This window comes from Alexandromys fortis, unplaced genomic scaffold, assembly GCF_014885135.2.
Source record: "Alexandromys fortis isolate MF-2015 unplaced genomic scaffold, M_Fortis_MF-2015_v1.1 scaffold_186, whole genome shotgun sequence".
NCBI classification, from domain to species: domain Eukaryota; kingdom Metazoa; phylum Chordata; class Mammalia; order Rodentia; family Cricetidae; genus Alexandromys; species Alexandromys fortis.
The window spans coordinates 798,425-820,698 of record NW_026068067.1 but is presented as its reverse complement, the minus strand read 5'-3'; the positions used below and the strand labels follow the sequence as shown (position 1 = coordinate 820,698).

The 22,274-nt window shown below is 38.1% G+C and overlaps 2 protein-coding genes across 6 annotated transcripts in view; one reads left to right on the top strand and one right to left on the bottom strand.

Annotated features, from left to right (window-relative positions):
* Itfg1 (integrin alpha FG-GAP repeat containing 1) overlaps nucleotides 1-15,806 on the bottom strand; it is a 95,111-nt gene extending 79,305 nt beyond the window's left edge. The window contains exons 1-5 of the mRNA XM_050120674.1: nucleotides 15,451-15,806; nucleotides 13,337-13,409; nucleotides 10,250-10,395; nucleotides 8,599-8,656; nucleotides 2,393-2,467 (exon numbers count right to left, since the gene is read on the bottom strand). Of these exons, the coding sequence (XP_049976631.1) occupies nucleotides 2,393-2,467; nucleotides 8,599-8,656; nucleotides 10,250-10,395; nucleotides 13,337-13,409; nucleotides 15,451-15,655 (557 nt within the window). The 5' untranslated portion in view covers nucleotides 15,656-15,806. The remainder of the gene's footprint in view (nucleotides 1-2,392; nucleotides 2,468-8,598; nucleotides 8,657-10,249; nucleotides 10,396-13,336; nucleotides 13,410-15,450) is intronic.
* Nucleotides 15,807-15,885: 79 nt separating this feature from the next.
* Phkb (phosphorylase kinase regulatory subunit beta) overlaps nucleotides 15,886-22,274 on the top strand; it is a 170,568-nt gene continuing 164,179 nt past the window's right edge. The window contains exons 1-2 of one of the 5 annotated variants that reach the window (XM_050120665.1): nucleotides 15,907-16,016; nucleotides 17,875-17,980. In XM_050120665.1, the coding sequence (XP_049976622.1) occupies nucleotides 17,929-17,980 (52 nt within the window). In that variant the 5' untranslated portion in view covers nucleotides 15,907-16,016; nucleotides 17,875-17,928. Of the gene's footprint in view, nucleotides 16,017-17,874; nucleotides 17,981-22,274 lie in introns of all 5 variants that reach the window. The other 4 variants (XM_050120666.1, XM_050120664.1, XM_050120663.1 and 1 more) reach the window with 4 other exon arrangements.

The following is a 22,274-nucleotide window of genomic DNA, read 5'->3' as shown; positions in this document are numbered from 1 at the left end:
TCAGAGCCAACCACAAAGAAAGAACCAAGGTGCTGGGGAAAACCATCTTAACTAGGAAGAAATACTGACTGATAATATATAGTTCTTATTTCATTTTGTATCTTTATTTTTAAAATTTATAGTTTTTTATTCCAATTTTTGCAATGTTTAAGCAAGAGGGACTTTTTTATATAACTGTTCACTTTTAATTTTTACATACACTTACTTATTCTGGGAGGATGCATATGCCATAGCATGCTTGTGAAGCTCAGAGGTCAACTTGAGGGAGTTGGTTCTCTCCCTCTACCAGTATGAGTCCTGGGGATAAAGCCATGTCTCCTCAGGCTTGGTGACAATCATTACATACACTGGACCAACCTGCTGGCCCTCTTTCTTTTCATGCACCTTCTCTATAACACTTTTCTCTATTATCTCTCATAGTTCCAACCCACATACTTTCCCTCCTCTTCATAAACCACTCCCTCTTCCCTCCTTTTCTTTGTCTTTTACTATCAGCACCCTTAGTTCTAAAAACGTACAGACTGCATTCCCACCATTGCTAGTGCTTCTGCCTCCGAGCCATACTAGACAAATACAGGAAGTTTACAGTACTGTTACTGCCTATTTACATTTGGACTGCTGTCAAATCATTGTATCCACCACTACCTTTGGTTTCCCCTTTAACTCAGCAATAGGAAGCAAACCTCCAAAGACAACTCACCAGGAAAACATAAACAAATAGGTGGGAAATAACAATCTTCAGTGTCTAGCAGAAAGACACATCTATCTCAATAAATTCATTAAACACAACAACAAAATGAAAGGCATGAGAAACAAGTTAGCATGATACCACCACAGCCTTCTATGCCCTCAGTGTTAGAAATGAAAGGAAATGGCAGAAAGATTTGAGAGTCCTACTTTCCAAAAGATGCAGAGATCACAAAGGACTCAAGTAGCAGAACACAAGTGAAGTCAGAAAACAAGTTCAGGACTGAATAAGAAAGTACCAGAATGTATGAAGATGTAAGTAATATTCCCAACAATTTCAAAAGCACAGTAGCAAAGTTCAGCAAGAAAACTGAAAATATGTAAAAGGATCAAACAGAAATGCTGCAAAAAGTATCTGTAAAATAAAAAAAAAATACAGTGATGATATTTCAGTAATGTGTGCCCAAACGGAGATGTCATGAAAAACCAGCCAGGGGTCACCAGCACAATCTCAGTCACAAGTCTGACTTTGAGTAGTTTGGGCTTCCTGAGGAGTACCGACCTGCTGGGGAGGTGATGGTGAGTGTATGATTTTCTTGTCACTCATCCTGTTACTTTTAGAAATGGCCCTAAACCCAATGAAGATCTGTTTCTAAGCTATCTCTAGAGCACAACTGGCTTCAAATATTTAGTAAAGTTTGGAGGAGGGGAAAGGTTTCTCATTCAAGATTCACAACATTTTTTTTACAAGTTCATTTTGATAAGTATCCAAAAATTTATATTTTTTTTATAAAAAAGCTTTACAAAAGGATGGCAGGAAATCTGAGCATTTCTCCATGAAACACCTTAAATACAATGTACTAATGTCGACCTGTAAATCACATTAGAAAACAAAATCATAACAACATATTATGCCTCAAAAAACAGAGAAATTTGTTGGAGTGTCAAGTAACTATTAGAAGACATACTGAAAAGAGTGATTCTCTACAGTTCCTCAAAGGCCAAACAAAAAAACAAGCAATCAAACAAATATGATCTCTACACACGCACAAAAATTTGCCTTACTAGATGCAGAAAATAATGAAACATTAGAAAACATATTGAAGGCTCCTCATAAAAAGTACCATGCCATCACTTGTCCCAAGTTAGGGGGAAAATTGTATTTAAATTCAGAGGAATTGAGGCATAGACCTTTTAAACTGCATGCTTAAACAATACTAAAACCTTAGTATATATCTGGTCAATGACAAAGTTCACACTGAACAGTATCCAGAACTAACGGGGGTGCTTAAATTTTTGGCAATTATTCATTTACTTTTTTATTTAACAAATGAAATAAAGAAGCACAATTTATGAACTAAAGTACAGGAGCTAACAGAACAATTATAGCCCTACTAGACTAGAGTTATTCATTTTATTAAATTCCAGCAACATCTAATGAACTGCTATTTACACAGAGATCTGTAAAGCCTGTATCCTACAGGCAGAATAGACTAAGGTAGGTTTATATACAAAACAGTTAAAGATCAAATCCCAACTCTTTGAGAAAGCTTCCATGTTGACCAAATACTCTGAATTTTTTTTTTTTCAAACAACCATTTCTAATGAGTTGGCTTTTCTTGAAAGATAAAAGCAATGTCCACACACAGCCCTGGCAGCAAAAGAATACATGATTAATTACACAGATATACTGCTAGTTACTCACCCTCCTAATAGTATCTGTGGCTGGCTGGATTCATTTGTGATACCAAATACATCAGGAATTAGATCACCATTGAAGCTGAAAAGAAAATAGTAAAAAAAATTAGGTAGCTGTTTTATTAAAATGTCACTTTTAACTTAGTTTTCAGGAATGTGGAATATTACCATACTCAACTGTGTCTATTTGTTGCCAATGAAGCAGAAACAACAGTTGCCCCTTCCAGACTAAAGTCTTTTAGTTTTGCTAATGGACCCACCAGCCGCAATAAACCTCCAACTATAAGAAGTCTATACGAATTAGGTTTGCATGATCAGAAGTCATACATTAGCTATCTATCTAAAATACATATAATACATTTTAAGTTGGTTTAACATAATACATATGTTTAACTTGAAAGAAAATTTCTCACCTACGATAACAATGCTTCCTCCAAGGGTCAAATACCATTTAAGAAAAGCCACAACACCAGGCATGCAAGCTCTCTTTTGACTTTTTGGTCAGGGCTATCCAAGAGATTCCCCAAATATTACATGAGTCCCTATTCCTAAAGACACCATGCTCTTCAGACCCAGGGTCTGGAGGCCCCTGAGCTAGAACTCACCTGATATCTTCTCCCCTAAGACAAGCTTTCACGGTAACAGGGGTTGCAATGCAAATTTCCAACGTAGGAAAGCAACTAACAGTCCTACCCAGCTAGACTCCAGTGAACAACAACGACAATCAGCATGTCATAATAACCCTAAGGTTACAGCAGTGGCACACACACCATGGTGGGAAACAACAGCTCATTAAGTTGTAACTAAGACCCTCTCAACAACAGTGAAACCATATCTGGTACTGGAGACGGAGTCAACTACCCAAGGTGGGGATGTCATATGGATCTTGGAGAAGAACCTATCAATCTCACTTTACTAAACCCGCACGATTCCTATTATATTCTCAATATTAATCCTCATACTCACAGACATAGTCCACACCCCTCAAGGAAACTTCTTTATGCATTCGCTTTGCAACAGAAGAAGACCACTCATTCCCAGTGATACATCTACAACATAACTCCTCTTGGACCTAAGGCTCAAGGGTCATTGCAGAAAAGGAGACAGAAAGATTAGGAAAGTCAGAAGAAAAAGCTCCCAGTTTGCTGTAAAATTGTGTCTCTTAAAAATGTCATAGGGCAGAGAAAGGAAATAGGAGTAGGAATCTTGAGTCACAAGAGAGATGCCAGGAGACATGGAGAAGAAACAGGAAGCTCAAGTTAAAAGAAAGAAAATTTAGGGGACCAGACCCTGTGAAGCACAGGTTCCATCCATACCAATTGGAGGAAGAGATGGGTAGACAACAAGGTAGGAATACACTCAACAACACAAAGAACCATACAGCAACACCAGAAACTAGGGCTTCTACAGCTAGAAGACATGAACATTCCAACACAGATGAAATAGAAGAAAATGAAACTAAAAAAAAAACTTCATAAAGATGATTGAGGCACTAAAATAGGAAAGAAAAAATTTTCTTAAAGGAATGGAAGAACAGAAAAACAAAAAATTAGAAAAGATAAATAAATCCCCTTTTAAAGACCAAAAAAAAAAAAAAAACAATCAAACAGGTGCAATAAAGGTAAAACAGAAGCAATAAAGAAAATACAAACTGAAGGAACTCTGGAAATGGAAAACCTGGGTAAATAATCAGATGTGAGCATAAACAACAAAATACAAGAGATGGAAGAGAGACTCTCAGGTGTTGAAAATACAATAGAGGAAATAAATTCAATGGTCACGGAAAATGTTAAATGCAACAAATTCTTAACACAAAATATCTAGGAAATCAGAGATACCATGAAAAGACTAATAGGAATTGAATAATAGGAATTGAAGGCGAATGATGATATTCCATGAGAGAACCAGATTTAAACAATACCTAGCCATAAACCTACACAAAGAACTAGAAGGAAAACTCAAACGCAAGGAAGTTAGCTACATCCGCAAAACACAGGCAATAGAATAATCTTAAGAAGAGAAACACACACACACAATACCACTACCATCAGCAAAACCAAAAATAACACAAACTAGCAATCGCAGGTCATTATTATCCCTTAATATCAATGAACTCAATTTTCCTATAAAAAAACACAGGCCAACAGATTGGATACGAAATCAGAATTTATCCTTCTGCTGCATACACAAAACACACCTCAACTACAAAGCAGACATTAATTATTTCACAGTAAAGGATTGGGAAAAGATTTTCCAAGCAAATGGACCTAAGAAACAAGCTGGAGTACCAATCCTAATATTTAACAGAATAGACTTCAAACTAAAATTAGTCTAAAGAGACGTAGAAGGTCATTTCATATTCATCACAGGAAAAATTCATTAAGATGAAGTCTCAATTCTGAACATTTATGCCTGAAATACAAGGGCATTCACATTCATAAAAGAAACATTACTAAAGCTTAAATAACACATCAAACCCCATACACTAATAGTGGGAGACTTCAATACCCAACTCTCACCATTGGACTGGTTTGCCAGAGAGAAACTCAATAGAGAAATAAAAGAACTAACGGATATTATGACTCAAAAGGGCCTAACAGACATATATAGAAATTCCACTCAAACAGAAAAGAATATACCTTCTTCTAAGCACCCCATGGAACCATCTCTAAAATCAACCACATACTCGATAACAAAGAAACGTAAACAGATACAAAAAAAATGGAAATAACCATTGTGTCTTATTGGATCAACATGCTTTATTCCTTGATAAATTAATATCAACTGGCGGAAAGACACTTAAGGAAATGCTCAACATCCTTAGTCCTCAGAGAAATACAAATCAAAACAACTTTGAGACACCACCTTACACCTGTCTGAATGACCAAGATCAAAAACTCTGATGTCAACTTATGCTGGAGAGGATGTGGAGTAAGGGGAACACTCCTCCATTGCTGGTAGGAGTGCAAACCTATACAGCTGCTTTGGAAATCAGTATAGCAATTTCTCAGAAAATTAGAAAACAATCTACCTCAAGATCCAGCAATACCACTGTTGGCCATATCCCCATAGGATGCTCAACCATACCACAGGACATGTGCTCAACTATGTTCATAGCATCTATCTATCTATCTATCTATCTATCTATCTATCTATCTATCTATCTATCTATCTATCTATCATCTATCTACCTTTTTAGTTTTTTGAGACAAGATTTCTCTCTGTATCTCTGGCTGTCCTGAAGCAGCATTATTCATAATAACCAGAATCTGGAAACAACCTAGATTCCCCTCAACTGAAGAATGGATAAGGAAAATATGGTGCATTTATATGGTGGAATATAATCACATCTTGAAATTTGCAGGCAAATGGACAGGACTAGAAAAAGCCATCCTGAGTGAGGTAACCTAGACCCAGAAAGACAAATATAATATGTACTAACACATGAGTAGATAGAAGACATAAAGAAAAGGATAATCAGCCTACATGCCACAACCCCAGAGAACCTAGGTAACAAAAAGGATACTAAGAGAGACATGCATGGATCTGGCTAGGAAGTAGAAAAAGACTAGATCTCCTAAGTAAACTGGGAGCATGGATGGAAAGGGAGGTGGGAGAGTGGAAGAAGAGCGGGGAATAATGTACAGCACATTCCTATCCAAACAATTAAAATAAGAAGGATTTAATTTAAAAAATGTCATATATGCTATACCTATGAAGTGTTGACAACATTATTGCCTAAACATGAGTTGAACGAGGATAACAATAACAGACATGCTAAAATGCAAATGCATGTGGGAAAGCCCAGGAGGTCCCAACCCTACAAAAAGAACTATAGGTAACCAGAAAGACTGAGAGTGGGAGAAGTAGTTTCCTCCAGGGACAAGTAAGCCAACCACTTTTCCAGTATCTGATGGTCAGCCTTCTAAACATATAGATAAGTAACACCATAGAGACAGAGCAGGTTATATTGAGGGGAGCAAGAAAGGATATGTGGGAGGGTTTTAGATGGAGGAAAGGGAAGGACAAAATAACGTATTTATAATATAATCTTAAAAGAACTGTATTTGCATGAGTTACCTTTGGAGACAGAGGGGTTCTGACGCTGGACTTTCTAAGCAGTAGCATAAAGGAAAGCCTCTTGCTAACCCATCCTGGACATATCTTAAAGCACGAATTAATGTTATTTTGTGACATTTTGGGTTAATCTATGAGTTCTGTGTAATATAAGGCTTGGCTTCTTAAAGGATGGGTTGTGACCTCAAGAGGGATTCCATAATTGATATAGCAGTTGCAACTATTTGTCAACAGTAAAATGTTTTTGAATTTGAAATGAACAAAAATTAATTTAAAGGCAAATATATGATGAATCTGAGGTATTTTTCTATAATATAACTGCATCGTCGTTTGGTTATAAACACAACACAATCACTGTGCACCACCCAATGACAACCAAGGCTCTGCTGCCTGAAACTCCTGGTTCACATCAGTAGGACGGTATGGTATGAACTGCAGTGCTCTGAGTACACGGAGTTTCTGCTGCTATGGAAACACAATCGTTTCATTACAGAGAGAAAAGGGGTATTTTCCTACTGTCATTCCTCAGCATGTGAATAACAAATTAGCAGCTATTTGAAATGTATTGTTGGCATGTTTGATTTTTAAAATTAACTTCTAAGTTGTTCACTTAAATTTCATGAAAAAAATCAATCAATAATGGCTTGGGGTTAAGTAGACTTTCCAACAATTTCTGAAATGACCCTAAACAAACATCTGCCATTTAAAAAAATTATGTAAAATTTATATGAAGTGGCATTCTCAGCATTGATGTGTAGAAAATGAAATATCGATCATCGGAAAACAATGAAGAAGCTCCACATTCTGCACTATGAAATGTGCAGCCAAGATTTAGTTCCTATGTTGATGTGGGACATCCTTCTGTATAGGGGTTGCTTTTACTGGCTAATGAATAAGTCTGCTTTGGGCTATGGCAGGGCAGAATATAGCCATGCTGGAAGAGAGACAAAGAGAGAGTAGGCGGAGTCAGGGAGAAGCCATGTAGCAGCAGCAGGAGACAAATGTTGGACACCGAACAGAACATTACTGGTAGGCCACAACCACATGGTGATACACAGATTAATAGAAATGGGTTAATTTAAGATAAGAGTTAACCAGGAATATGTCAATGCTATTGGACAAACAGTGTAGTAATGAATAGTTTCTGTGTGACTATTTTGGGTCTCAGTGGCCAGAAATGCACAAGCAGCCTCTGCCAACACTATGTAAAGTTTAAAAAGAACACCCTCATTTTTGAAGGTAAATTTGACTAATTTTAAATTAACAATAAAATTATATGCATAAAACCCAATTATTTTAAGGTAAAGCTTTTAGTGATTCACAGTCATTGCGTGTTTGACTTGCACACCTCCATCATCCACGTACACAGCAGAGTCACGTGGACAGGGAAGGGCTCATTAAGATGTTCTGCTCCTGTCTCTCCCCGACAGTGAGGGAAACAGTGCTAATTTCTGGAAACTTTAGGCTTAACCCACAAAAGAATCCCTAGCTGCTATAAAAACTCAAACTTGTCATTGACTACTACAACAATGAAAAAATACACAAGTTTATATTTCAGGTATCTCACTACCATTGACCCATGATATGGGAATGACTTTACTAGCTATAAATGGCATCACTGGAAACAAGAATGTGACCATAGTTTATGTTCCAAGAATGATCTTTACCTCATTACCAATATCATCTTGAAATTTAGATTTAGTCATCTTGTTTATTTTGAGGAAATAAATTAAAAAAAAAAGGAAGATAAAGAAGGACCACATTTTCTTCTAATGTGGTAATCTTTTCCTATTTCTGGAGGGGATGCTATATTCTTCATATCTTTCAATGAACATTTTAACTCAGAAACTGTTATCTTAATTAAAGAATGATACATGACTACATATCATTATAGATCCACAAGTAACACATACGAAGTCATCGAAATCCGTATATTCCTTTCTTCAAGATAATCACTTTTTTCTTTCATTTGTGCCTTTCCTTCATCATAGCAAACAAATCTCATGTAATCATGCATATAGATTCCTATAAGAAGTGAACTTACTGTCATTCTTACTTGGCAAAGTACCTTCCTACGTAAAAGATTTATTTTATGTTTCTAAGTTTTAAATTGTTCAAAAGCAAGCACATACTTACTCCATAATCAGTGGTTGGTCTTGAAAAGTCCTATTGAGTATGGTCATGTTTTTAGTATCTGTAAAAAAAGGGATGTATATGAGTATATCCACACACACATACATGCATACGATAATTGTGAATATGAAGTGGCATTTATCTAAAAAGTATTCTTTCATTCTTTACAAGATTCATCTTTAATTTCCTGTAACAGTTATCACTAAGGAGACATCAAAAGCCTTATTTAGTGATAAGCCATTAACAAGAGTTCACTTTAAGTTAAGATTCAATTGAATGTTTCATTTGAGGTTTCCATCTAAATATCTTTTAGCTGAATTTTTTTCTATACAATTTGATAATCAACTAGACTGCAATGTAGACAAATAAAATATCAGGTCTGAACCTCTCCCACTCTGCATGTCCATGCTTTTTTCATAAGCAGCACTGCATAAGGCACTCTTGTAGATTAAAGGATGCCTGGACGCAGTAAGAGTATTGTCTGCATACTCTTTCAACAGATGCTCTACTTCTGAATTAGCAATTGGCTTTTCAGATAGGATTTCAATATTTGTGAATGGATATGGTAGATTGATTCACAATCTATACTTTTAGTACTTTTCTGTACTGGAAGAGTAGAGAGCAAAAAGGAGGGCTTGCCAGACATCCTCGCATTTGCAATGCAAAATAAATGTAAGCTTTGTTGTGTTGGTTTGATAAGATTGATCCCCCAAAATTTATGTGTGTGAATGATTGGCCCACAGGCAGTGGCACTTTTAGGAGGTGTGGCCTTGTGGGAGAAAGTGTGTCACTGTGGGGGTGTGCTTTGAAGTCTCAGGTGATTAAGATAGGACTACTGTTGCACTCACTTCTGCTACCTGCGGATCAAGATGTAGAACTCCCAGGTCCCTCTCCAGCACCATGTCTGCCTGCCTGCCTGCCACCATGTTTCCTACTATGATGATAATGGACTAAACCTCAGAACTGTAAACCAGAATTATGTGGTCACAGTGTGGTGTCCCTTCACAGCAATAAAACCCTAAAACACTTGCTAGCCAGAGAGACTGACTTTTGCTGGCACGTGTGGTAAGGCACCGTCTATAATTCTAGTACACCCATCTTTGCATGTCTGCACTGGATTTGGCAGTCTGAAGAGACTAAGCGCATTATCCACTTGCTGATCAGACTCTGGTGAGAACGGGCATCATCAGAGTAGCTGTTGTGCACCCAGCCACTTCTCATGGCTAATGGACACAGTACCTTCCTTATTGTCTTTAGGGTTATTCCCCCAAAGTCCTAAAGTGCTCTTTTTCCCCTGAGACAAAGGCTCACATTTAGCTGTGGCAGGCATGGAAGTCACAGAGATCCACCTGTCTCTGCCTCCCAAGTGCTGAGTTAAAGGTGTGTGCCATCATAGTAAGCCTGAAGTTAATTCTCTAGTTACTGCAATAACGTAAAAGCTAACAATATATCTCTTCTTGAGGTAATCAGGAGAGGATTTTGTTCTCTGGAATGGACTACGCTAGTTTGCAAAAGAAGATTTTACTAGAATACAAGAACATAATATTCAATTGTTTTAGGAACAATAACTTTCATTTTCATTAAGAATATCAGGTATGTTTTCACAATTTATCTTTCCCAGCCAATAATAAATAGTAAAAAATTTAAAACTCACTTAATGTTTGATTTTGTCCCCAGAAGATAACAGCTCCTAATTCACTGTTGCTACGATTCTGGGGGAAATATGTGAGCAGGACATCCATTTGTGAATCCCCATCATAATCACCAGGGACTACACTTGTTACTAATGCACTGTGACTCCTAAGGGAAATAAAGATTTACAAAATAACAGAAAAGTTACAGCAGAAAAGGACATCTATATATTTACTGTGCAAAATATTTTCAATTCAAAATTCAGTATTTAATATAAAAATTAAATTTATTATTTCTTTTGTATCTTATGCCCCTTGGGTATGTAGAACCTTCTAGTTTACAGAATAGAATATAGAACATTTTATATAATACCATAAATCTAAGCTATAGCAATAGAAAACTTATTTATATTTAATGTTCTGGCTCAGTGGTAGTGTTTGTGTAGTATGGATGAGGCTCTGGATTTGGCTTCCACTATCCCCTAAACATAAGCAAAACGAATACAAGGGACTAAAGAGATGGCTAAGCAGTTAATAGCACTTGCTGCTCTAGCAGAGGACATGAGTAAGATTCCCAGCACCCACAAAATGGTTCAGAACCATGGCTTCAGTTTCCCAGGGATCCAGTGCCATTTTCTGAGCTGTGGCGGTTCTTGTTTGCACACAGTGCACCTGCAGACACTCAGGTATACTCATATATTTAAAAAAATAAATGTTTAAGAAAAACCAAAACAAAACCACTGTGCAAAAATTTATTTGAAAATATGGAAATAAACACTAAAGATTAAAATCTGAGAGGAATAATAGAGTGCAGGTTAAAGACAATTAGCTTTACTTTCAAAAGTGTTCTAGATAACAGTTAAAACAAAGGGCTGAAAAAAGGGTTCAGTAGTTAAGAAAATGTACCGTTCTTGCCAAGGACAGGAGTTTGGTTCCCAGCACCAGGAAGGGAGGGCAGCTCACAAACACATGTGACTCCAGTGGAGTCAAAGCCCAGTCTGGACACTTGTACTCACTCACATGCCCGTATACAGACACACAGATACACAGACAGACAGACACACATACACACACTTAATCTTTAAGAAATTAAAATAGCAATTTCTAACATTAATTATTATTAATCAATTATGTATTAATTCAAAAAAATTAGAGGTCTTATTTAATCTAATAAAACTCACTGGGCAGTTATGGCTCATGCTTTTAATCTTAGCACTCAGGAGGCAGAGGCAGGTGGATCTCTGTGAGTTCAAGGCCAGATTGGTCCATAGACCAAGTTCTAGAACAGGCCCCAAAGCTACACAGAGAAACCCTGCCTCAAAAAACCAACCAACCAACCAACCAACCAACCAACCAACCAACCAACCAACCAAACAAAAACAACTCAAACCAAACCAAACTAAAACTCAAGCCCTTTATATTGTATATATTTCCTTGACTTATAATTCTTAAAGAAAAAAACCTTCATTTCTAGGTGGTTAGCTCATTTTTTGTACTTATCCATTTCTGTTTTTCTTACTCCAAATATTCATGGCATCAACTACTCCAAAAATATTTCTGGGAGTAAATTCGTTTTCATTCATTTACAAATTTCCTCCCAATAGTCTAATTTAAGGCCAATGTTTTTGTTAACAGCACTCTGAGTTTAGATACTGTTGACTTTGAGCAGAACGTAGTCCACACAGGGACATGGATGCACAGAGATGGTAGTGCAAGCCTTCCTCAGTGGGCTCGCTCACTGGATGTGGAGGACTCTGTCAATCTTGTCCCCTCTCCTAGATGGGAGTGCAAATTCAGTTCCTCATGTGTGTGAAGCAGGCACTTTAGTGAGCCATCTTCCTATCATTTCTGCAGTGATTAAAAACACATCTCTTAGTCTGTGATCCCAATTCATACTGTATGTGATTTACAGGCTAAACAATGTAAGTACATTTTTTTGTAATCTGTGTTTTGTACAACATATATGACTCCTCTTTTCTAATCTAACTGAATTAAAACATTTTCAGTACTTAAAAGGGTGCCAGTCTGCTCTGGGGATGTCCTTTCCCCAGACTGTCATTCTCCCAAGTGTCTCTACCTTTTCTGTCAAGTTAATCTTTTCACACCTTTGCAAAATGCTGTGTTCATTGCCATCTTTTCTAGATGCTATGTACTCAAACTTAAACACTATCAACTAAATTTCATTGAAGCTATGTTGTTAAGCTCAAATCCCATGACTGTCTGGAGCTGCAACTTTGGTTTGCACTGACCCATTTCTTTCTCCATTAGTTTAGAGAAAGCATCCAACTTGTTTCTGAGAGTTCCCAAATCATGTTGGCTCATGATCATTGGGATCAATGTTTCATTATAACCAACCAGGAAAAAGAAATGATAAGAACTATTATTTAAATCACATTTTAAATATTAAGATATTTCAAAAGCTTCATTTCAGTTCTGTCAAAATCAGTATTAAAAACTCACCATTAGAACAAAAGGAAAAATAAAAACAAAACAGAACAGGACAGGTCATTGACTTTTCTTCCACATGCAAAATATTTTTAAGATGGTGAGACTTTTGTGAGTGATCTGCTTCTGCAGGAACTATCATGAGACATAGTTCATTCAAGAAAGCAGTCTGCAAGGGAGTGAAGGAACAGACCTGGATCCACCAAAAGTTAGTTTTGTAAAGATGAATTATTTTTAAATTTATTTTCAATTCTTTCTTCTTTTAAAAAAATACATTTTGTTTATTTCTGTATGTTTCTCTCTCTTCTTCCCTCCCCACACCCCCCTCTCTCTTGTGTGCGTGCGTGCATGTTTGTGTGTGTGTGTGCATGTTGGCATGACAGTGTATAAGTGGAGATCAGATGACAATCCAGAGTCAGTTTTCTCCTTCCCCCGTGAGGATCCAGCTTAGGGGATCAGACTTAGTAGTAAAGCGCCATCTCATCAGTCATTACATATTCTTTTACTTATTTATTTTAACAAATTGCTTACTACTCAGACTTCAGAACCAGGAACTTTGTGTCGTAATACCATAGGTGGACAGAACTAATTTCAAACACAACCCAAGGTACTGCATATTCGCATTATAAGAACTAATATTTCCAAAAATAATCATTTGTACTTACCTCAAGGATATGTTTACCTTGGGTTTAAAATAGGGCGCACTCTGATCTGCTAAAAAGACGATCAAATCATTTCCTAAAAGAAGCAAATAAATGATTTTAGAAAGAATGGTTTTTGGTAAATCATCTAGTCAGTGCTTAAACACTTCTGGGTATGGTGTCTATGAGAAACCTTTTATTCTATCTAGTCAGACAGCAAGGATACTCACACTAACCTAATGGAATGTAGGAAAGGGAAGTATGGACAAACAAACTTGTTCAAGGCAAAGTGAAGCCATGGGATTCCATCAATTGGCTGATGAGCTAATTTAAAAGAACCATTTATATAAAGAACACATTTTAAACTATCCTATTGTACACCAAGTATGAGACTCTGGTTTGATCTGCAGCAATGGAGAAAACACCGCCCCCGCACCCCACCAAAAATACCCCAAACCAACAAAAATCCCTTATTCTTTGTTGTGCTACTGTTTAGTCTTGTGTTTTCTGCATTCAATCAGGTCTCCCTTATATGAACCTGTTTATTTCATTATACAGATTCATCATACCAATGATGCAGGAATTCCTATTACATCTTCTCACAAATAATAAGAATACAATTCAGCACATAAGCAGAAAAAGCAGAGCCCTCTAAACATTCCTCCTTTGCTTGCTATGGAACTACATTTCACATGGGTGGGTCCATGGAACTCAATTAATGCTCACTGGGCTACACTTTCAGAAATGCTTAGTAAAACACAGGATATCTTTAAATTTAAGGAGCGTCTCTATATCCAGTTTGGATGCATTAGCTATAGGCTTGCACAATTCCTATAACTCAGGTAATTACTCAAATACAGGGAAACCATCCAGGTTTATAAGAGAGAGGTTCTGCAGTGTGGGAAAGAACCCTCAAAAGTCCTTGTTGGATTCCAGAGAACCTAGAGAACAATGAGGACCCTGAGAGAGAGACATACATAGATCTAATCTACATGGGTAGTAGAAAAAGACAAGATCTCCTGAGTAAACTGGGAGCAGGGGGACCCTGGGAGAGGATTGAAGGGGAGGGGAGAGGTAAAGAGGGGAGCAGAGAAAAATGTAGAGCTCAATAAAAATCAATAAAAGGAGGGGGGAAGAATTAGTTAATAAGAAAGCCTGAACTAATAGGCCAACCAGTTTATAATTAATGTAGGCCTCTGAGTATTTCTTTGGGATTGAACAGCTGTGGGACCAGGCAGGACAGAAATCTCTTTCAACAGACAAACACACAAAGATACAAATGAATAAATATTCCTTAAAAGTGAGAGAAAAAAAAGTCCTTGTTGGGACCCTGTCACTCAGCTCTCTATGGGCTTTTAACTTTATTCATGGCTTTGGTCCTAAGTCAGCATCTTCCAATGAACAAACTTTGTTAGCATTCATTTTTTTTTTCCTTTTAAAGGCTTAACGTACTTATTGAACCTTCAAGAATGGCAAGTTGGCTAAAAGTGATGTGCAAAACTAGAGTGATGAGCTGTCGAAAACTACAGCAGTAACTAGGGTGAGGAAGGTTCAGATGTACTCTACAGACCAGGCAGCTCACGTTGGCTAAGTCTGTAGTTTGAGAATGAGATCAGTAGTTAACAACAAAAAAGGCTTGTGTGCGCTGTGGTGGGTTTGGTCCTCAAGAAGGCACAGTGCCTTCAGACGAGGATCTTAACTAAAGGAAGACTAAATGAATTGAGCAAATGGTAGAGGCAGTGAGTGCACTTCTCTGTCCTGTTCCGCCTTTTCCAAACAAAGGAGGCAGAGCATTGGACAAAAGAAGGGAAAACAAACTCAGAGGCTAGAAACCAAGACTAGTAGGAATCAGGAAGAACTTTGTCAGGCAGGTGACTATGCACCAGGTGAAGGCTACAGGCTCCTGGGTGAAGGGCGATGGTGTGTTCCTAAGGTTTGGGGGCGCATGGTCAAAACGTGCGGTGATTGGGTCAGGACCCGGGGTTGATGAAAACTGGGGAAAGGGAAAGTTGTCAAGGATGATGAAGATAAAAGGAGAGAGCCCCCAGGCTGGGAAATGCAAGAGGGAGGGTAACAGGAAGAAGGGGGCGTGGGTACACCGGGAGGGGCAAACAGAGGGAGGGCCGGCAAGCACTGACTTTCCCGCAGCACGAAGAGGTCCGTTTGCTTGTCGGAGTTGAGGTCCCCGAAGGCCGCCAGGGTGCCCCAGGCCTCCGCCCCAAAGAGCTCGGCAGTGACATTGTGCAAAGCCCGCGCCGGGGCAGGCCCAATGCTCAGCAGCGCGAGCCCCAAGAGCAGGGGCGCCATCAACGCCCCGGCGCTAGGCAGCAGGCCTGCCGCCATGGCGCCCTCGGCCCGGCCGGCCTCCGCCGCGCTTGACGGCAGCCGCAAAGCACCGTGCGATCTCCCGACCGAGAAAAGACTCAGGGTGCGGGCTCACGGGCTGCCTTGCTCTGCACTCGCACGCTCGCCTGGGGCTGTCCCTCCGACGACCAAGAGCCCAAGGAGCTAGGGCGACGTCTGCCTGGGAGCTCACTTCCGGCCGGCGTGCCTCCCGACAGTGTCGCGCGCGGGGGCGGGGCTGGGCGGGCGGTGCTGACTGGCAGCCCGGGCGGTGGGCAGTGCGCGATGGCGGGGGCGGAGGGACTCATGGACGAAGTAAGCTGGAAGGTCTTGGAGCGACGAGCCCGGGCCAAGCGCTCAGGTTTGGCTGCCTGTGACAACAACCTTGTCCCTGCTGGGTACAGTGGGTGGTGCGCTTCCTCTAGTCCCTTGGCGGGAGGCAGATGGGATCGATTGTGGGGGATCAATTTGTGTCCCCAAGTTGTTTTCAGAAAGCAATAGGTGGTCCTGGCTGTGCCCTGATCTTGGGCCCACCTGTGCTCCACTCCCCATACCCTGCACTTCCCACATTTAGAAAACTTCGGTGTTTCTCCCCCCACCCCCAAGTTATTTCCTCTCCAAAATTAGCGGCAAGTTGACTTTTCAGCAAAGTTGCCCCTAGAAGAATGGCAGCGACAAATTCTGGGAAAGGAAGGTGCCTACCACCTCTCTTCCTCTGAAAACGTAGACCTTCAATTTTGGTGAGGTCCTAAAGAGCTGGCGACTACTTTTTGTCTTATTTCTTATGCCCCCGTCACACTTTGCAGTTATTTTGAGCCGCAGCCAATTTGTGTGTCAGAAATTGAGGAAGACAGGGTCTGAGCCACAAAGTAAGATAGCATGCAGTTAGGGTCCATGATGAAACTGGCCTCTTCCCAAGCCAAGTGATCCCAGCACCTAGTTCCCAGTTGTGGGTCCCAACCACGGAGCTCAGGAGATGCCAACAGTTCAAGTGTCCTGAACTGACTTGTTCAAATTGCAAAGTCACCGACGCTTTAAAAGTTGTACTCCTGGTTAACAACTCCTCAGCGAACCAAGATTAAAACTGCCCCTGTTAAAACTGGATAGAATCTTGAGCAAATAGTGCGCCCTTAAACACGAGAGGTGGTGGACTGACAAACCTTCCCGTAAGGAAGGACCTTTCCCTTGTAAGAGAGTGAGGAAAGACTGGGGAAAGTACCAGTTTCTTTCTGTTTTACATCTGATAATCCTTGTGTTTATTTACTTAGGGCTGTAGTGGAGCAGCCATGTGAAAAGCTGAGAGAATTTCTCAAAAGTAGTTGACAGTCACAGAATATCTGTTTCCTACTTTTTCTTAAATTTTTTTATGTCATATAAAAATATTGACTTGGTTACTAACAGTGTGGCTGTGGAAGTATAAAAAGTGTTAGCCAGGTTATGTGTTCTGGGCAAAGAGAATAACTAGTCTTCCAGAGAGTTGAACAATGACCCCAACACACACTTTTGCAACATGATTCTTTTTAATAAGCTTATAGATTCAATTTTCTCTTCAAGTCTTTGTTTTACTCAAATGTATGTCACAGCAGTAATCTTTGAAAACCTTACTTTTCTTATTAGGGTAAATTTTGTTTTATTTGCTATTGTTGAATGTTTTTTCTTAAACCCTGCCCCATAATATCAATTTCGAATGTTTCTGTATGTTTATCTTATAAGAGTAAAATTTAGAAAGAAGTAAAAAAAAAAGCAGCTGGGGCAAATCTTTGCAGTTTCTGATTTTCAGACTCTGGGAAAGATAGACAATAAAAGCTCTTGAACCACATTCTTTACTCCCTGCTTGTTACAAAGTATGAACTTGAGTCTGTTTACAACTATTAGGAGAATATACAAACAGCCTTGTTTGCAAGATGAATTAATCTGTTGCTGGGATAGACTCCCCTTTGGAGTTCTAAGCATTGTTACATAGCATCATAACACTTTACTATACAATAAAGGATGTTACTCATGAAATGTTTCTTAGTAAGTGGGTATTATGTTTCTGTCTATTCCTGTAAGCAAACTTAATTTGCCAAATAAAGGAAATCAAATTCTCAATTCATTAAAGACGAACTAAAATTATGTAGTGATTTTTGATTGTCTTTTGCACATTGCATCATGCTAATAACTGCTGATACTGCTTTCAATTAATCTAATGCTGATTGCTTCTAACCTTCACTAAACAGTGGTAACACTGGTGTAGTTTAGCCCGCAACGCTTATGATAAGAGTCCAGTTGAAATGGCCCACTCACCTGATGCAGCCTTCTCTTCACCTGCTTTGTTAAGGTCTGGTAAGTGTACAGACCCCGAAAGGGTCAACTGATAATTTTATATATCATTGTTTCCGAAGATTATTGTCACTTTATGCTATTTTTCATTTCTCTTATTTCCCCTTGGGTGAACTTTCAGCGCCATTTCAGTCAGTGTTGGGCTTATGTTTCCGTTGTGTTTTGAATGTGTCTTGTGGTGGAGGCCCTGTCCTGACAATCACAAGCTGTTTGACCGAAGGCAGTTTCTTAGTGCCTGGGAGCCTCAGCTGGACTTGCACTATTGATTTGTAAACGATTTTTGCCCACTTTCTAGGTATTGTAGTGCACATGGTTGTGCAAGTGTCTCTGTCATGTGGGATAAATTCCTCTGGCTACATGCCCAGATGGTAGGTTTATTTTTAGGCTTTTGAGACTCCTTCAGCCTTGTTTTAAAAGTAGCTGCATTAGTTTACACGCCACTAGCAATTTATAATAGTTATTTTTATTAACAATGATGGCAGCATTTTCTTTCTTGTCATCTGCGATCTTGATGATGGCCATTTTGACTTGGGTGAAATGAAATCTCAGAGTAGTTTTATTTAATCTGCATTTCCCTGATGTTTAAGGATGTTGATGACTTTTAAAAGAGTCTCTTAGATTTTTATAATTTTTATTTTGAGAGCTCTATTCTTGTTTTGGATGCATAGCCTATATTTTAATTAGGCTGTTTTCTTGGAGTTACGTTTTGGGGTTGTTTTGTTTGTTTGTTTGTTTGTTGGAAATAGGGTTTTTCTTTGTAGCCCTGACTGTTTTGGAACATACTCTGTAGACCAGGCTGATCTCGAACTCAGAGATCTGACTGCCTCTGCCTCCTGAGTCCTGGGATTAAAGGCGTGCTCCACCACCGCCTGACTGGGGTTTAGCTTTTTAAGTTTCAAGTTACCAATTCTCTTCACCCAATTGACTGTTTCTTCTGTTACACAAAAAGCGTTTAATTTCATGAGAGCCGTTTGACCGTATCGCCTTTGCTAGTCTGAAAACCCTTATCTGAAAACATGTTGAAGTCTACTGTTGTTTTCTCATCCAGCAGATTTGGGTATCAGCTCTTATATTGAAGTCTTTTATAGATTCAGAATTTAGTTTTGTACAGGGTGAGATATAGGGATCTAGTTTCATTCTTCTATATGATGATGTCTAGGTTTCCAACCATCATTTGCTGAAGATGCTTTCTTTTGTCTAACATAGGCTTTTGGCTTTTAGTAAAAAATCAGATCGCTTTAGTTGTAGAAACTTCTGTGTGAGTTCCTCTATTCTACTCCACTGATTTATGTGTTTTTGTATTTGTGCCAATACCATTTTGTTTTTATTACTGTGGCTTTGTGTAATAACCTGAACTCAGGAACGGGAATACCTTTTATATCAGTATTGCTTTAGCGCTTCTTAGTCTTTTGTGTTTCCCTATATATTTTAACATTTTGTTTTCATTGTCTGTGAAGACTGTCCTTGAACTCTTGATTGTGATTGCATTAAATTTGCAGGTTAACTTTGGTAGGATGGTAATTTTCATAATATTGATTCTTCCAGGCCATAAAGCATGGAAACCCTTACCATGTTCTAGTGTCTTCCTCAATTTATTTCTTCAGTGTCTTACAGTTTTCTTTATAGTTATTTTTCATTACACTACTTAGGTTTATTTCCATGCAGTTTACTTTTTGGTGGCTACTATAAGTGAGATTGTTTCACTGGTTTCTTTTTTGGTATGTTTGTCATTGATATATAGGAAGGCTAATGATTTTTGCGTGTTAATTTTGTACTCTCACTTTTCTGAGAAGTTCTAAAGAATTTTGTTTCTTAGAATTAGGGTTTCATGTATAAGATTGTAGGATTGTAGTGTTGGCAATGAGTGATACTTTAACAAATATTTTAAGCCTTTGGTTGCCTCTTCTTTCTCTTGTCTTGTTCTAGTTACAACTTCATTCACTATGTTGAATACAAGCAGAGATACTAGACAGCCTTGTCTTTTTCCTTATTTTAGTGGAAATGTTTTCAATTTTTCTCTATTTACTATGATGTTTGCTGTAAGCTTGTAGTATAGCTTTTATTTTGTTGGGCTATGCTCTCTCCATCTCTAACCTTTTCACATCATCTATCATGAAACAACATTGGATTTTCTTGAAAGCCTTTTCTGTGTCAGAGGTCAGAGACGGTGTTGGATCCCTTGGAAACAGAATTACAGATGATGATAAGCTATCATGTGGATGCTGGAAATTGAACCCAGATCATCTGGAAGAGCAACCAGTGTACTTAGCTGCTGAATCATCTCACTAATCCTGTTTGCAAGTGCTTTATTGAGAATTTTTGCATCTTTAATTATGTGGGAGATTGATTTGCAATATTTTGTTTTGATACCAGAGAAATACTGATGTCTTAAAAAGAATTTGGAGGCTTTTTCTATTTTGTGGAATAGTCTAAATAGTATTGGTGTTCTTTTAAAGTCTGGTTGAATTCTGCAGCGAATTAATCAGATTCTGTTTTCCTCCCGCCTTTGGAGATGGCTTATGGCTTCAAACTCATTGGTTATAGGTCTAAATTATTATCTAAATTATCTATGGATTTAAAGTAGTTCATCTTGGTTTAATTTTGTTGATTCATATGCATACAGAAATTCCTTCATTTCTTTTAGATTTCTTGATTTAGAGGAATACCAAAATTTAAGGCATTTCCTTATGGTTATTTTTAATTTTATTGGCATTTGTTGTAATGTGTCCCTTTGTTTCTTCAATTTTCTTATTGGATTATTTTCTTTCTTTCTGTTAAAGAATTTGTAAGTCTTGTTATCCTTTGAACGAATCACCTTTTCTTTTCATTTTTTTTTCCCCTCTCAGGCAGGGTCTCACTGTGTATTCTTGATTCACTATGTATATCATACTGACCTTGAATTCACAGAGCTGCCTGCCTCTGCCCCTCAATTGCTGGGATTAAAGGCTTGCACCACCACATTCAGCTCCTTTCATTGAGTCTGTCTATTCTTTCATTAATTTCTGCTCTGATCTTAATTATTTCTTTCCAGCTACTGCTTTTGGGTTTGACCTTTTCTTACTCTTTTCCCCAAGGTCTTAGAGTACATCATTAAGGTATTTATTTGAGCATTCTCATATTTGGCATTTGAGGCTACAGACTTTCTGTGTAGATCTGTACTTACTGTGTTGCATAGTTTTTAGAATATCATGTTTCCAAGTTTATTTTATTTTAAAAATGTATTTTTAAATTTTCTTGCCTGATTTATTTAGGGACCAATTTATCACTCAATAGTGTGTTGCTTAATACCTCTGTGTTTGTATACGTTTACGTGTTCCCTAGCTTTTGATTGTTGACTTAATTCATTGTAAGCATATTATAAGGATGTCACTTCACTTTTCTTATATTTGTTAAGTTTACTTTGCATCCTAATATTCCATTTGCTTGGAATATTTTTTCCTGTCATTTTAGTCCAAGATAGTTCTTTATCATTGAAGGAAAGACGCATTTCTTGGATCTATGAAAAGATAGGTCTTATTTTTAATGCAGTCTGTTAGTCTGTGTTTTTTTCTTTTAGGGAGGAATTGAGGCCATTAATATTTAGTTGTTTTTGAAAGATATTTGTTTTTGTCATATTGATATTTTTCTCTAGTCATTCTGCCTGCTCTAATATTGTTTTTTTTGTCCTTGTGGTTTCTTGTATGGTTATCGTTCTTTTATCTGACATACACTTTCTAGTTTGCTCTGTAGAGCTGGCTTAGTGGTCATAGTTCTTTTAGTTTGCTTTGATCATGGAAAGTTTTTATTGCGTCACTTATAAAAGAGCCTTTCTGAGTACAATATTCTAGGTTGGTAGTTGTAGTCTTTCAGAAGTTGGAATGTATCTTTCTCAGCCCTCTGGATTTAAGACTTTCTAACAAGTAATTTGTTGTCCCTCTAATGGGCCAGATTTTTCATGTGACATGGCCCATGTACCCTGCAGCTTCCAGATCTTTTCTTCATTTTGTTATCTTGATGTCTTAATATGATATGCCATGGGGAATCTCTTTTTTGTTCATACCTATTTTTGCTCTGTGGGCCTCTTGGTTTGGAAGATATCTCTTTTTCTAGAGTTAGGAAATTTTCGTTTATGATTTTATTGAAAGTATTTTCTATGCCTTTGCCTTCCAATTTTTTCCTTTTATGCCTGTAGGTTTGGTCTTTTTATAGTATCCCAAAGCATGTTCCATTCTTGGATATAAAAATTTTGACCATTTTCTGTGAATGAATCGAATGAATTCCTGTACCTTATCTTCTAATCCTTGTGTTCTGTCTTGGT